Source organism: Pogona vitticeps, chromosome 1, assembly GCF_051106095.1.
Source record: "Pogona vitticeps strain Pit_001003342236 chromosome 1, PviZW2.1, whole genome shotgun sequence".
In the NCBI taxonomy this organism is placed as follows: Eukaryota; Metazoa; Chordata; class Lepidosauria; order Squamata; family Agamidae; genus Pogona; species Pogona vitticeps.
In genome coordinates, this window is record NC_135783.1 from 288364506 (window position 1) to 288378713 (window position 14208).

General features: G+C 41.0%; 1 protein-coding gene across 5 annotated transcripts in view; it reads left to right on the forward strand.

Moving 5' to 3' along the window:
• The window catches only part of ALKBH3 (alkB homolog 3, alpha-ketoglutarate dependent dioxygenase), a 27975-nt gene continuing 13767 nt past the window's right edge, over positions 1-14208 (forward strand). The window contains exons 1-8 of one of the 5 annotated variants that reach the window (XM_020798271.3): positions 1-118; positions 442-499; positions 1172-1304; positions 4434-4549; positions 7300-7334; positions 7538-7585; positions 9295-9398; positions 11100-11188. In XM_020798271.3, the coding sequence (XP_020653930.3) occupies positions 1226-1304; positions 4434-4549; positions 7300-7334; positions 7538-7585; positions 9295-9398; positions 11100-11188 (471 nt within the window). In that variant the 5' untranslated portion in view covers positions 1-118; positions 442-499; positions 1172-1225. Of the gene's footprint in view, positions 222-341; positions 500-1171; positions 1305-4433; positions 4550-7299; positions 7335-7537; positions 7586-9294; positions 9399-11099; positions 11189-14208 lie in introns of those variants that run through there. The other 4 variants (XM_020798278.3, XM_072985965.2, XM_072985966.2 and 1 more) reach the window with 4 other exon arrangements.

The window sequence follows — 14208 nt, forward strand, 5'->3', positions numbered from 1 at the left end:
CTGATTCGTCCTGAGAGCGGGAAGGGGTGTGTGTCTCAAGGTGCGCGCGCAGCGGAGAGGCGGCTCGCCTTCGTTCGTCGTCTCCGTTTGGAAGGCCCGGCTGTGTGTTTTGGGCCTGGTGAGCGGCCTGGCTTTTCTCAGACAGAGAGAGAGAGAGACGAGGAAAGGGGCGGAGAGCAACGGGAGGCCGAGCCGGAGCAGTTTCGAGAGGCTCAGGGGCGGTGGGTGGGCAAATAAACCCCTTCCTTGGAGTTCACTCGGAAGTTGTAAACGAGGGGGGGGGCTGTTAAAGAAAGGAATAAGAGGGTGGGAGGGAGCTGTGGGCAAGACTGGCGGAGGTGGTCGCTTTCCTTTCCTCCGCCTAAGGGAGAAGCCGGCTGTGTTTCAGTGCCTTCCCCCTCTTCAGCCCTGCAGTGAAAGTGCTGCTCCTGTTTTTTTTAGTAAGCGATCTGCCCTCAAGTCGGAACCGAGTTATCGTGACCGTAATAGGGCTTCCAAGGTGAGTGAAATATTTAAGGAGTGTTTTTACCAGTTGCACTCTCATCCGGTGAATTTTGCATGGCCGAGGGGGCCCTTGACACCTGGTCTCCAGAGTCCTAGCCCGCCACCACACTGGGCGTTTAGAGGATATGGAAATAAATCATTCTGATGTTCTTGGGATTGCCTCCTGATCAACTGGGCATAGGATTTGCAGCCTTGATTATGTGGCCCCTTTTAGAGAGCTTGGCTCTGGGGAGCTGCGTCTTTGTTGGTCACTCCCATAGCGTTGCAGATAAAATGTTCGTATCCTGTCGCTGAGAGTGAAGTGGGTTGGTTAATTTTCATTTCATAGTAGGATCCAGTCATGATTGCTCAGAAGAGGTCATTGGGGTCTGAATGAAGATAGGCTTGCAGTTTGAGTTCACACTTTTAACAGGGAATTTGCAGTTTGTAGACTGCGCTGTTAACTGCTATCTTGTGCCTCTTTAGAAGCTAGGGACAGTGAGCTAGATGCAGCTGTTAGTCCCAGCTAGGAAAAAAAACACTGAATGGGATTTGATGTTAATAATACTGTAGTTATGTTAGATGATCCCAATGTGTCTGTTGTAGTCAAGTTTAGCAGCGATTGGATTCAACTCACTGCAACATGAATGTCTGCAATGTTTAATTGTATTTGTCTTGTATTTTGAAGCAGAAGAAACTGGAAATTATTTGCAGGAGGACTGGAAGATAGTGAGACAAAAAAATGGACGATAAAAGAAAACGAGCCAGAGTTCAGGGTGGCTGGGCCAGTTCACTTAACAGCAGAGCTTCCTCTTGTGCAAGTAAGAGTCTGTTTTTATTGTAATATACATAGTGGAAAGGAAATCGCCTTGAATTTCATCTATTATAGGTTGGAATCTCAATGTCTTAAGAAAAATTCTTCTGACTGTAATTTTTTACACTGGTATCAACATCTATACTGTCCAGGTTACATTGCCCCTTCTGTGAGGTATCATATCTCATAGCATACAGGAGGAGAAGAGAGAGTGGGAGGGATTTTGTTGCTCTTCACACCTGTTTGCAGCCTATGCTTAATTGTTAGATATTTTTCCCAGTGTATGACAGAAATGAAAACTGCAACAACAGCTCAGAATATGATGCTAGATTTGCTTGGCTTATGACTAAAAATAAATAGAGCATCTGTAAGTGTAGGATGGATTTATGCAATAGGAATCTCCTGTATGTTATGCTACATTTTTCTTTGTGCATACGTGGGATTTTGCTAAATAGGTATCTGTCTAGATGTTCCAGTGAAAGAAAAAGATTTTTGAAATTGTGTTTCTAGAAATGCTTTGTTGGATATTCCAGTCAGTATTGGAGTTTTCTGTTACATTTTGAATCAGAAAACTTTTGGTTGGCCTACACAGAGGAAGGTTTGATTTAACATTTTTGCTGATTTAAAAATTTTTTTTGCATTAAATGTTTATCTTATTAGTTTTGTATAATGTGTAAGTACATGATTTTTTCCATAGAGCTAAAACGTAGCTTTACTGAAATATTTCATTAAGCAAAACAATCCAGTAAAAGACATATTCAGTGCAATTTTATGCATACTTAATCAGAAACCTCATATGGGGGGAGGGTGTATATGTTTTTAGATTATTCTCAACTTAAAGCAACCCTGTTAATTAATGACTTCTGAAAGATACTAGCATTAGTAGTCATAATCAGATCTTAGAAACAAACAACTAAATTCCTTTATTGAGTCAACTCATATGTTAAATCACTTTTTTTTCCTATTGCTATCCATATTTCCCAGCATTATTGTCTGTTCCAGTGAATATTGTCATCTCATTATATATCCTGAGTATGGTAGCCTTAGTTTAGTTTCTGGTGAGAATTCAGGATTGATTTTATCTAGAAACCCACTTGTCTTTCTGGCGATCCATGGTATCTACAAAATTCACCTCCAACATCACATTTTGAATGAATAAATTAATTTCTTGTATTCGTGAAGGCTTTCACGGCCGGGATCTAATGGTTGTTGTGGGTTTTTCAGGCTCTTTGGCCGTGCTCTGAAGGTTGTTCTTCCTAACGTTTCGCCAGTCTCTGTGGCCTCTGAAGGTGCCAGCCACAGAGACTGGCGAAACGTTAGGAAGAACAACCTTCAGAACATGGCCAAAGAGCCCGAAAAACCCACAACAACCAATTAATTTCTGTCAGATATCTTTGTTGTCCTGCTTTCATATCCCCATGTAGTAATCTTGGCCTTGATCTTGGAAAAGCCATACAGTAGTTCAATAATATTCCATAAATGTTGCCTGCAGAAGGTTGACATTATAAGGTAGTTCCAGGAAACTACCTTGATACCTTCTGCCACTTAGTGTTGGCACTGCTGGCTTGATTTGATATGAAGCAGTTTTCCTTTATTTCTTACTTTAGTAGGACATATTGGCTAGAATCTATTTGCATAGCTTTCCCTGTGCAGTGAGAATGACGTTAGTGGCCATGACAGCTCTTTTTTTGCATTTGGGGTCTATACAACTCACACATAATAATACAAAGTCATATGTGCCCTGGATTAGAAAATGGAAATCTTTAATTAACAGCAATCTGTTATGGCCCATGAAATCACTCTTGTACAGGTAAAGCTATGCAGCAGAATACTGACTAAAGATGGGGGTGTTTGTATACTAATACATATATCCCTGTGCAGCTGGACGAAATCGCTTAGCGACGGGGTTTAAGCGATCGCAAAAGCGATCGCTTAGCAATGGTCCCTATGGGGAAAATTCGCTTTGCAATGATCACGGGGAAGCGATCATCGCAAAGCCCCCATTTTTGGCCAGCTGATCGGCGGTTTCAAAATGGCCGCCCGCTGTGTTGCCTCGCTTTAGAGGCACCGAAAATGGCCACCCCTATGGAGGATTTTCGCTTAAGGTTAGTTTTGAAGCCCATAGGAATGCATTAATGGCGTTTTAATGTGTTTCTATGGGCTTTTTAAATCCGTTTAGCGATGAAATCGCTTAGCAACATTTTTTCCTGCAGGGATTAACGTCGCTAAGCGAGGCACCACTGTATTTGTAAACTTCTTGATAGTACTATAAATATTTTTAAATGGGGCAGCCCAATAGCATATGCTTATGTTGTTTAAATTAAGACGAAAGGACATCACAGAAAAGTGTTAACATATGAATTTTACTATTCCTAGATTGCTATGTAGCTAAGTTTATGTACTTCTTTGTAATAATAATCTGAAATCGTTAATTAGAAGCCTGAGTTTAGATTTCACTAGTATTTTAATCACTCAGGCTACATAGTTGAACTTCTGTTCTTTTTATTAACTGATCTTGTAAAGGGCCACATTTCTAAATGCAAAGTATATATACATCAGTAAAAAATTAATTTGTAACCTTAGGATTTTCTTTACAAATGCAGGGTGTAACAAGCAGAACATTCTGACTTTGAACTTAAACAGGATCTAGAGATGGTTTCATTGGCAGAAAATAGCTTTCTACTTGTGTAGGATCTGGTGGATTCTACTCAAGCAGCAGGAGAAGAGGAACCACCCATGAAACACAGCAAATTAGCAGGATGCTAGTTTGTGTTTTATGTTATAACTTCATCTTAGGAAAGGACCTTTCCTTTCATAGGTAGATCTTTGCAAATACATATTGACACAGAAGGTAGTATTGGAAATGTTAAAAAACATTTCTTAGTTCCCATACATGTTCCCTGCCAAGGGATATGTACTAGGTTGTAGCATATATGCTCTTAAAATTACAGTTGCTAGGTTTTGGGGTTTTTTTGCAGAGAAACTATGAGAGATAAACTGTTTATAGTTATCTGGTGTAGGAGTGTGCTCATAGTGCTGGATATACCAGTACTGAATAATGGTAAAGATACATTGTTCATATTTTTCCCATAGTTTATATTAAATTTTTAGCTCCTCCTTCTCCTTTTTACCTTAGCTTCTGGGGCTTCCAATGCTAAGAACCAAGTCTTTCCAAGCTCTCCACAGTCACGGGCAGGAAGAGGGGAACAGCTTTCATCCAAAAAGCACTTTGTTTTTAAAGCACCAGAACAGGTAAATAGTAAACCATCTTGTTCTCATGTTGTACATATTGCACACACATGCAGACACAAACATGTATAATCTGTTATTAATCTGCAACAGTTTCTAAAGCAGATTATAAATGTATAACAACTACTTCTTGCATATACCTTTTAAAAAGATTTATCTCAAATCAGATTAATTTCTGACTATTAGTTATTGCAAATAATGTGTAGGTTACATTCATAATTAAAAATGAAAGGTAAGTTTTCATAGTAACAGCCATTATTTATCGTATTTTACCGTGTATGACACTTTTTCCTAAAATAATTAGAGGAAAATTTAAGGTTTGTCTTATAAACGGAAGGAAGCAGTCACGCATGCATGCTCGGGCACCTCTTGCTGCCATCGCTGTCGCCCAATTGCCTCTTTCAGAGCTCATGGCTTGTCTGCTCCGTGGCTGACGCAGCATCAGCAGCAGGAGGCAGAGGCAAAGAAGCATTTCCATGCACTCCGGCACCTCTTGATGCCTGCCTCCCGCCCGCCCGCCCGATCACCACCTCCAGTGATACTGAGGGGCTCAGCTCAGTCTCTTCCTTGTCCTCTCCAGGGGCCTTGACAGCAGGAGGCATAGGTGAAAGAGCATTCACACGTGCTCCGGCACCTCCGGCTGCTGCCTCCCCCTGCCAGATCACCGCTGCCTTGTCCCCTCCCGTGGTGGAGGCAGCAGGAGGCGCACACTGGGGTGCCTCTTCCTGCCTCATTAGCAAAGGAAAGGGAGCAACTGCTCTTCCTTTTTTGCTAAAGCCCACGCCCCTTGCCTTTTGAGAAGGCACGGAGGTTAGCAAAAAGGGAGCAATGGTTCTCCATCCTTTTTTGCTAAACCCAGTGCACCCTCGCCTTTTGAGAAGGCACGGAGGTTAGCAAAAGGCATGCTTTTGCTAACCTTCTCAAAAGGCGAGGAAAAGCGGCAGCCACTTTGACATCCCCTTTCCTTGCCTTTTGCCAAGGCTTAGCAAAAAGGGAGCCATTTGATCTCTGCTTTTTTAAATTTGGGGTTAAAAAGGGGGGTTCGTCTTATACTTTGGATCGTCTCATACACCGAAAAATAGGGTAGATGTCTGTCAGATTTTTTCTGAAGCAGTGGTAAAAAAGATGACATTGAATAGTTTCTGTTATTGACATCTAATGTGTGTATTGTTTTGGTTGGCTATATGGGTAAAACCCAGCACTGGCTACTGATTAGCTTAAATATTTACCTTATTTGGATCATTTGTATGTTGCCTAGCAGAGCTGTGGGTTAGATTTAAAAATATATAAATGTGGCTGAAATTACTGTATTTTTCCATGTATAAAATGACACTTTTTACTTAAATAATTAGACAAAAAAATTGAGAGTCATTTTATACACGGAAGGCAGCCGCTTTCCCTGCCTTTTGCGAAGCCACAGGGTAAAGCAACCATGAAAGGGTAGCACACTCGCACCCCTTTGATCCTGAAGTAGCCATGAAAGGGCTTCAGGATCAAAGGGGTGCGATCGTGCAAATGTTCAAATTTGGGGGTTAGGAAAGGGGGTCGTCTTATACATTGGGTCATCTTATAAGTGGAAAAATACAGTAAATAGAGTGATAGATACCATATAAAATGTCTGTGTATAAAACGACATTTTTTCCTAAAATAATTAGAGGAAAAGTTGAGTGACGTTTTATAAACGGAAGGAAGCAGTTGTGTGTGCTCTCACGCACCTCTTGCTGCCGCCGCCGCTGCTGCCCAATAGTCTCTTCCAGAGCTCATGGCTTGTCCCCTCTGGTGGCCATGAGGCAGCAGGAGGCGGAGGTCAAAGAGCATTCACATGCGCTCAGGCGCCTCTTGCTGCTGCCTTCGCCCACCCGATCACGACCTCCACTGGGACTGACTGGCTCAGCTCACATCGCCGCCTTGTCCCCTCTAGTAGTGGAGGCAAGAGGAGGCGGAGGCAAACAACCACTTGCGCATGCTTGGGCGCCGCTTCCTGGTGCCGCCGCCAGATCACCTCCTCCCATGATCTCCTTAGGGCAGGGGACAAGGCAGCAACGTGAGCTGGAGGTGAGCCCCAGCAGTCACACTGGAGGAAGTAATCGGGCGGGCAGCGGAGATAGCAGCAGCTGGAGGTGGAGGTGGAGGAGCAGTTGCCCATTAACAGCTCTTCCGTATCCATCAAGGGTCAGAATTAGGGGGTCATTTTATACATTGGGGGCTCGTATACACGGTAAAATATGGTAATTCATTTTTCAGTAGAGATGGCAACTAACAGTATAAGAGAGCATCTACACTGGCATATAGATTTGGTATATGGATTGTAATGGCATGGTTTATATCGGGGGAGCCCATGTCTGCAAGTGTTTCTACTTAGATCAAACCATCCTTCCCCTTTAAGAGCTGTTGTGCACTTTTCTGGCCCAGCAGCAGTAGAGCATATATTCTTTTTAGCATGCTTACTTCTTGTTTAGTCTTTTTTATCTGGGAGATAGCAGTCTTGTGACTGAGAAAGTCAGATGGAATCCCAGTCTGGATAGGCCCCAAGTAAAAATATTTGGTTTTGCCTTTCTTGAAAAAATGTATGCAGGAATTCTCCCTCCACAGCTCCCAATGCAGTGCCTAAGCCCATAGAATGATTTTTTAAAATGTGATCAGTCCCTTAAACGAAAGATGTACCTCAGAATTAATGAGTCATCAAAACATTCCTCGTTGTCTCAGATACTTGGATATGCCTGCTGTATAAAACTTTGGTATTTTTCTTCTAGGTGATACGCAAAGCCCCACAGCCTAAAATGATAGAGTAAGTATGAATTCCATATCTCAGCTGTAGACCCAAGACCACATCAGCTGTTGCTCATTTTAACATCTCTGTTGCAAAGTGGCTTCCGTTGACTGGGCAACAGGCATAGCAGCTCATATTTCTGTATTTGAGCCCATTGGGTATATTTTCCTTCCTCTGTGCCTTTACTGTTGTTTGAAATCTTGTCCCTCCCTTCTCAATAGGAAACAAGGTGTTTATGAGATCAGCACATCACCTTCAGGAGTGTCGCGGTAAGCAAATAAAATGGATGTATATATTGTTGAAATATGATACAGTATGATTCTCTCTTAGGGCTTGGATCAGCTGGAATGTTGTGGGATGCACTATTGCAATACAGTGGTGCCCCGCTTGACGACGATAATCCATTCTGTTAAAATCACTGTTAAGCGATATTGTCATCAAGCGAAAGTAAAAAAAACCCATTGAAATGCATTGAAAACCGTTCAGTGCATTCCATTGGGAGAAATACCTCATCGTAAAGCGAAGATCCTCCGTAGGGGAAGCCATTTTTGATTGCTGTCTTCCAGAAATAGGTCCGGAAAACAGCGGGAGGCCATTCTGAAAACCCAACAATCAGCTGTTTTTTTTATCATCATGAAGCGAAAAACCAGTTCCCGAAGCAGGGAACCGATCGTTGTCAAACGAAAAAAACCCATTGAATTGTTGCTATAGTGATTGCAAAATACTAATCATAAAGCGATTTCGACAGCTAATGGGGTAATCGTCAAGCCGGGCACCATTATATAAAACTTTTGTTCAGTAGTCTAAACTTGGTCTATCTGACATGGCAGTACTTCTGTTAATTTAATAACTAGACACAGAAATTGTTGGAAGACTTCAGAACTACTTAACTCTATAAATCTTCATTTGAAAAACTCAAAAGTACGGAAATAGAAACAAACCCTGAAAGGCAGGCAACTGCTAGTTTTAGCACCGTTACACATATTCAGATTATCATTATCATCTTCGAATTGCAGAGCTGGAGGGGACCTTATTAATTATCAAGTCCAGCCCTGTCGAGGAGACACAGTGGGGAATAACTCCTAACCTCTGGCTCTGCAGCCAGATACCTAAACCACTGAGCGGTCCAACAGTTTTACGTTACTTGCTGTGTTCAGAAATATTTGTGCTAAAAGTTACAGTTGCGCTAGTGTGTCATTTTTAATACTGCAAGGAAATTGCAATTTTCTGTGTAATGTTGGAACTTGCTTGTTCATGTTCTTACAAGAAAGCACTGGACACTATGACTTTTGGAAATATGACCATAAGATTCCTCAGTCTATTTAGCTTCAGATTTTTAAAGTATCAAGAAAATTAGACAGCCCATTTGGATTTAAACTGAAATTGAGTTGTTGTTATTAGAAATGATCCCAGAAGTTAACTAACCTGCAGAATTGTTTACTGGCCTTTTGGGAGCTAGTAGAGGAGGGACTAATGACTTTGTGCATCCTACTCATGGGCATTTCTGTACCATTCCGGATTAATCGTCGCTATCCGGAAACATCACTAAACGGAATTAAAAACCCCATAGGAATGCATTAAACTTCGTTTAATGCGTTCCTATGGGGCCCAAACTCACCGTTCAGCGAAGATCCCCCATAGCGCCGCCATTTTCGCCGCCTCAGTAAGCGAGGGCAGCGCGCGAAAATGCTTGTGGCGGCCATTTTGGAACCGCCGATCAGCTGTTCTATAAACATCGCATTGCGATGATTGGTAAGCGTTTCGCGTTTGCCCATTCAGAACATCGCGTTTGCCCATTCAGAACATCGCAATGCGATCGCATTAGCGATCCCAAAAAATAGATCGCTATGCGGATTCATCGTTAAACGGTGCACTCGTTATGTGAGGCACCACTGTACAAGAATGCAGTTGTACATTGTCTTGTCTGGAGAACAGGTGTTGCAATAGTCTTGTTGAATCAGTTTTTGTTGTGTTCTAGAATCCATTTGATTCCTGGCTTCATTGATTTAAATGAAGCAGACTGGATGTTTGAACAGCTCTTCCATGAAATCCCCTGGAGGCAGAGAGCACACGTCAGACAAGGTAACTGTATCATTGTTCTCATTTAACTCCTCACTCTTGTTATGCCAGTCTGGCTCACTGTCAGCAGCCAGCATACATACCTACTGGTGTTCGCATACTCCAGTAGGACTCGCTGACTCCTATGTTTTGCCTCAGGTGCTACAGGGCTTGATAGTGTTGCATTGACAAGCCTACATCTTGCACAATTTCTTGGGCAGGCTTTCAGGAGGAGTGGCAGAACAGTAACGCACTGGCTACGTCTGCTTGTTTCTGTTGTCAGAAACAAGATAACAGTGCTCAGGAACTGATTAGAACAAACCAACAGCTCTGTTTCCAGCCCACTGCAGTTTTCTTAGGAGAGCACAAACTCCTACTCATACATAAGCAGCTACAGCAGTGCTTCCATCTAGGTGCCTGAATGTGAGCAGACACTAGCAGAGGTTGAGAAAATTGCTTTTTAAAGTGACTCAGAATCCCCCACCCTGCATGACTAATTTTGGGACCTATGTTCCCAATAAGTAACTTTTCTGATATCTAGGTGCTGGCATCATAGTGAACCAGGAGAAATACACCTCCCAGTCCTGACTATGGGCCTTATTGTGGTAAGTCTATTCCCTCTAGAGCAGGGGTCCCCAACCTCTGGGCCATGGACTGGTACTGGTCCATGGCCTTGGAAGGACTGGGCCACTGGGACAGATGAGCGGCAAGTAGGAGGTGAGCGGCGAGCAAAGCTCCGCCTCCTGTCAGCATGCTCCTGTTAGGTTGTCATGCCGCTGCTGATCTGACAGGAGGTGTAATGATAATATGAATAAAGGGCACCTACATGTAATGAGCTCGATTTAAAGCTATCTTCCAACAACCTACTGCATAACAAGTCCCCCCCCTGCCCGCCCCAGTCCTTGGGAGAATGGTCTAAACCAGTCCCTGGTGTCAAAAAGGTTGGGGACCACTGCTCTAATGCAATGGTTCCCAACTGTGGGTCCCCAGATGTTCTTGGACTACAGCTCCCAGAAATCCTGGCCAACATAGTTAGTGGTGAAGGCGTCTGGGAGTTTTAGTCCAAGAATTTCTGGGGACCTAAAGTTGGAAACCACTGCTCTAGAGTTCCCAAGCTCTAATTCTGACAACACTTCCTGCATACCTTTAAAAATATTAGGGTGGTTGTATTTCCCATAGTCTTTCGTAGCTGTATCTCATGACACAGTCTGAGGCTAGAGAAAAGACCTTAATGTTTCTGTTGTCTACTGTTTTTGTCCCAAATTTGCTTGCTGCTGCATGGAAGCACCTTGGCATGGAGCTTGTAGACTTTATGTAGCAAACTATTTAAATATTTTATCTAGGCACAGCTGTGATTTGTCGTATGTAATAACCTGCATTTATATTCTGCTTGATCTGACCATTAGGGGGCAGTTGTGCTGTTTCTTTGTAATGCAGGAAAGATGTCATTATTCACATGTAGTCTAGAAAATCCTGAAGGGGAACAAATTTCATACCAAGGGGCTTTACTAGAATGCACATGTCCAGCTCTATAATATTGTGTTTTTTATTTGGAAGCAGGGTGGATTTGATTTCAATCAAATTGATTTAAATTACAATTCAAATCACAGTTTAAATTTTAAAAAAATCAGATTTCTTGATGATTTAAATCAATTAGATTTTTAAAATCATTGATTTTTATCCACCCTGTTTGGAAGTCATGAATGACGTATTTTCTTTGTCTAGATCTATCTTATGATGAACCCAGACTCACAGCATGGTATGGTGAACTTCCATACACTTATTCCAGACTTACAATGTTGGCAAACCCTCATGTACGTATACGCTTACCTGTGATCTGAATTTCACTATTGAAAGTGGCCAATAGTGGTGTCATGGAATTAATAATAGTGATGATAAAGATGAAACAGTCAGGATGATAATAATTATATATGCCAGTTTTCAGATGATGAAGACAAATAGGGTATGTGAATTTAATGAATATAGTTTAAATGAATGTTGGATGACAAAACAGGCTTGAAATAATTCAACTTCATTAAACATATATGCATGCCTCAAGCACAGTAAATACAGCTCTTTGTATTTTTAAAAAAGTATTCCAAAGCATCACTAAGCATGTTTGAGTATGGATAGCTTGCTCACATTAATGAATAAAATGTGCATTTCTGTATGTCTTTCCTACAAGTAGTTTAGACTGGTGAGCTATATCCTTGAGTAAATATTTGAACCTGGGTTATCGCTAAGTGCTAAACATCCATATCTGACACTTCTAAAAAACTGTGCTAGTTCCAGATAAAACTTTATCTGGAAATTTGTTCCTTCTCGTTTGTTTAGAAATTGCATAATGGAAAAAAGTATATCAGTTAGAGTGAATATTCTTAAAATCAGTTTGTTAGTTGTGAACAATGGGATTGGTGTGCTGAGCTCAGATGTCACTTCAAGCAGTTCTGATCTGTTATTTCACTATTTCTTTTTCAACTTATCTGCTTCTTTGTCCCTCTGCAATATGAGGGTTTGATCCTCAGTGCTTAGTTTGTTGGGATAGCATACACATATCCTATAGCAGTCATGCTTAATTGCTAAGTGCTTTATAACCTGCAGTAACTTTTTCCATAACAATTACTGTTCAGTTGTACATAGATGCCTGTAGCCTTGCTGAGGTCACTGTGGAAGAATGTTGCAGTGAGAACCCAGGGGAATCTTGGAATGATTCAACACTGGAGGAGCAGTACTGAAAGATAAAAAATGTTATGATATGTGTTTCTTTACCTTAATTAGAAGGGATGGCAATCACATCATCTCCCTAACAGTATGAGTGAATGGCTCTGTATATTGGAACCAGTTCAAAATCAGTTTAAGTTACATGGTTTTGCTGAAGTCTAGAGTGCTGCCATCTTGAGACAGCACTACATGTTTTGCTAGTAATCTCTAATTTCTTTTAACACTTCCAGAGATCCTTAGGAGTCAAGGGAGTCCTTAGGAGTGTTAGTTTAAATTTTGTAATGCAGACAAGACACATGTAGTAGGGAATGCTTAAAGAAGTGCAGGGTGTATTGGAAATAATACTTCATATAGATAGTTGTGCATGAGCAGAGTAGAATATTAATTTAGAATATACCATATTTAAAATTATCTTATAATATGAAACATGTTCTAGCTTTGGTGTCACCAAGAGGAAGACTCTCCTCACTATTCTGTTCTGAAAGGAACTTATCAGATGTCAGCTGAACTTGGATCCTCTGACTGTTTGCTTAAGGCATGAGAAACCTGAGCCTCCAAGAGCTTTGTGTTAAGATCAGCACATCTCCAGAATCTGGAAAATTAAAAAGACTTCGGGACATTGTATGAACAGTGGTGTGTGTATATATGGATGTAGATACAGAAAAAAGCAGCCTTTCATACCCAGTATTTAGAATTAAGTTGCAGACTGTTAAGTAAGCTCCAAATTATGCATAGTGGCATTGGTAATTGGCATCCCATGGAGGCTGATAAATTTGATTTTGTGTACAGCTTATTTGCATGCCTCAATAATAGCAAATACAGCGCTTCATATTATTTTTATGTTCCAAAGCACCACTAAGCATGTTTGGGTATAGATAGCTTGCTCACCAGAATTTACTGTGTATTACTAGAGAAGACCATATTTTTTCTTTTGGCTCTCTTTCTCTATACTTACTCCTTTCCCACCATAGTACATTAGATGCATTGAGACTATAGTAGATGCAACATCTTGCTATCACAAGAGTTCTTGGGAAAGAGATGGACAAAGATTCAACATTCCAGGAGGAAAGTGCATTGAGAAATCTCAAAATTTCAAGCAAAAAGGATGAAAAGCTGAAATAAAATACATGAAAATGGCACTTCCTGTGCACGGATATACTGTGTTTCCCCAAAAATAAGACAGGGCCTTATATTAATTTTTGCTCCAAAAATGTATTAGGGCTTATTTTCAGGGGATATTTTATTATTTCATGTACAACTATCTACATTTATTCAAATGTAGTCATGTCGTCATCTTCTGGTTGCTGTAATGGTGGAGGGTGGACTTTCACTTAACTCGGGCTTATTCTGGGGGTAGGGCTTACATTATGAGCATCCTGAAAAATCATACTAGGGCTTATTTTCGGGTTAGGGCTTATTTTTGGGAAAACATGGTACTTAACGCATTTCTGAAGCCATGACCATAGTTATGCCATTAGACAGCTTTATGGTTTTCTTTTCCCATTCATCTACATTAATGTATGTGTTTGAATGGCATTTTGTCTGTGTATAAGTGTGAAAGGTGATAGCCTGGTCTTCAGAAATGTTTGATGTCAGTTCAGGGCCTATATAGTCAGAAAGATGGTGCTTGAAATGTGAAATATCTAGTAATGAGAAATGTTTTAGGCCATTGTTTCAGTATTTAGTGTTGCTAGCTAAAACCTTAGTGGAACCATTTAGTATTTTTGCCTGCTGTCCCTAGGGCTTCACGCCTCACTCAAATACTTTGCATTTCCCCCTCATGCCTTTATAGCTCTCTAGGTAAATTGAGTCAGATTTTTGGAATGCTGTCATTTCTGGTATTAGAGACATATCAAACATTACATGCTTTTAGCATCTGTCAAAAACCCTCCTCTTCACACAGGCCTTTTTGAACTGATTCTGTAGTACTGTTTCCACTAAGGGGGAGGATATAAGAGAAATATAAATTCTGCTGCCCATCTGAAAATTGTGCTTTGAGTATCTGATTTTAAATGCTACAGTTTGGTTGTTTTAATTGATTATTTAATGTTTTGTATTTTAATATATAGTATATTTTGTTACTTTATTGTCTACTGTTCCATGATACTGTAAT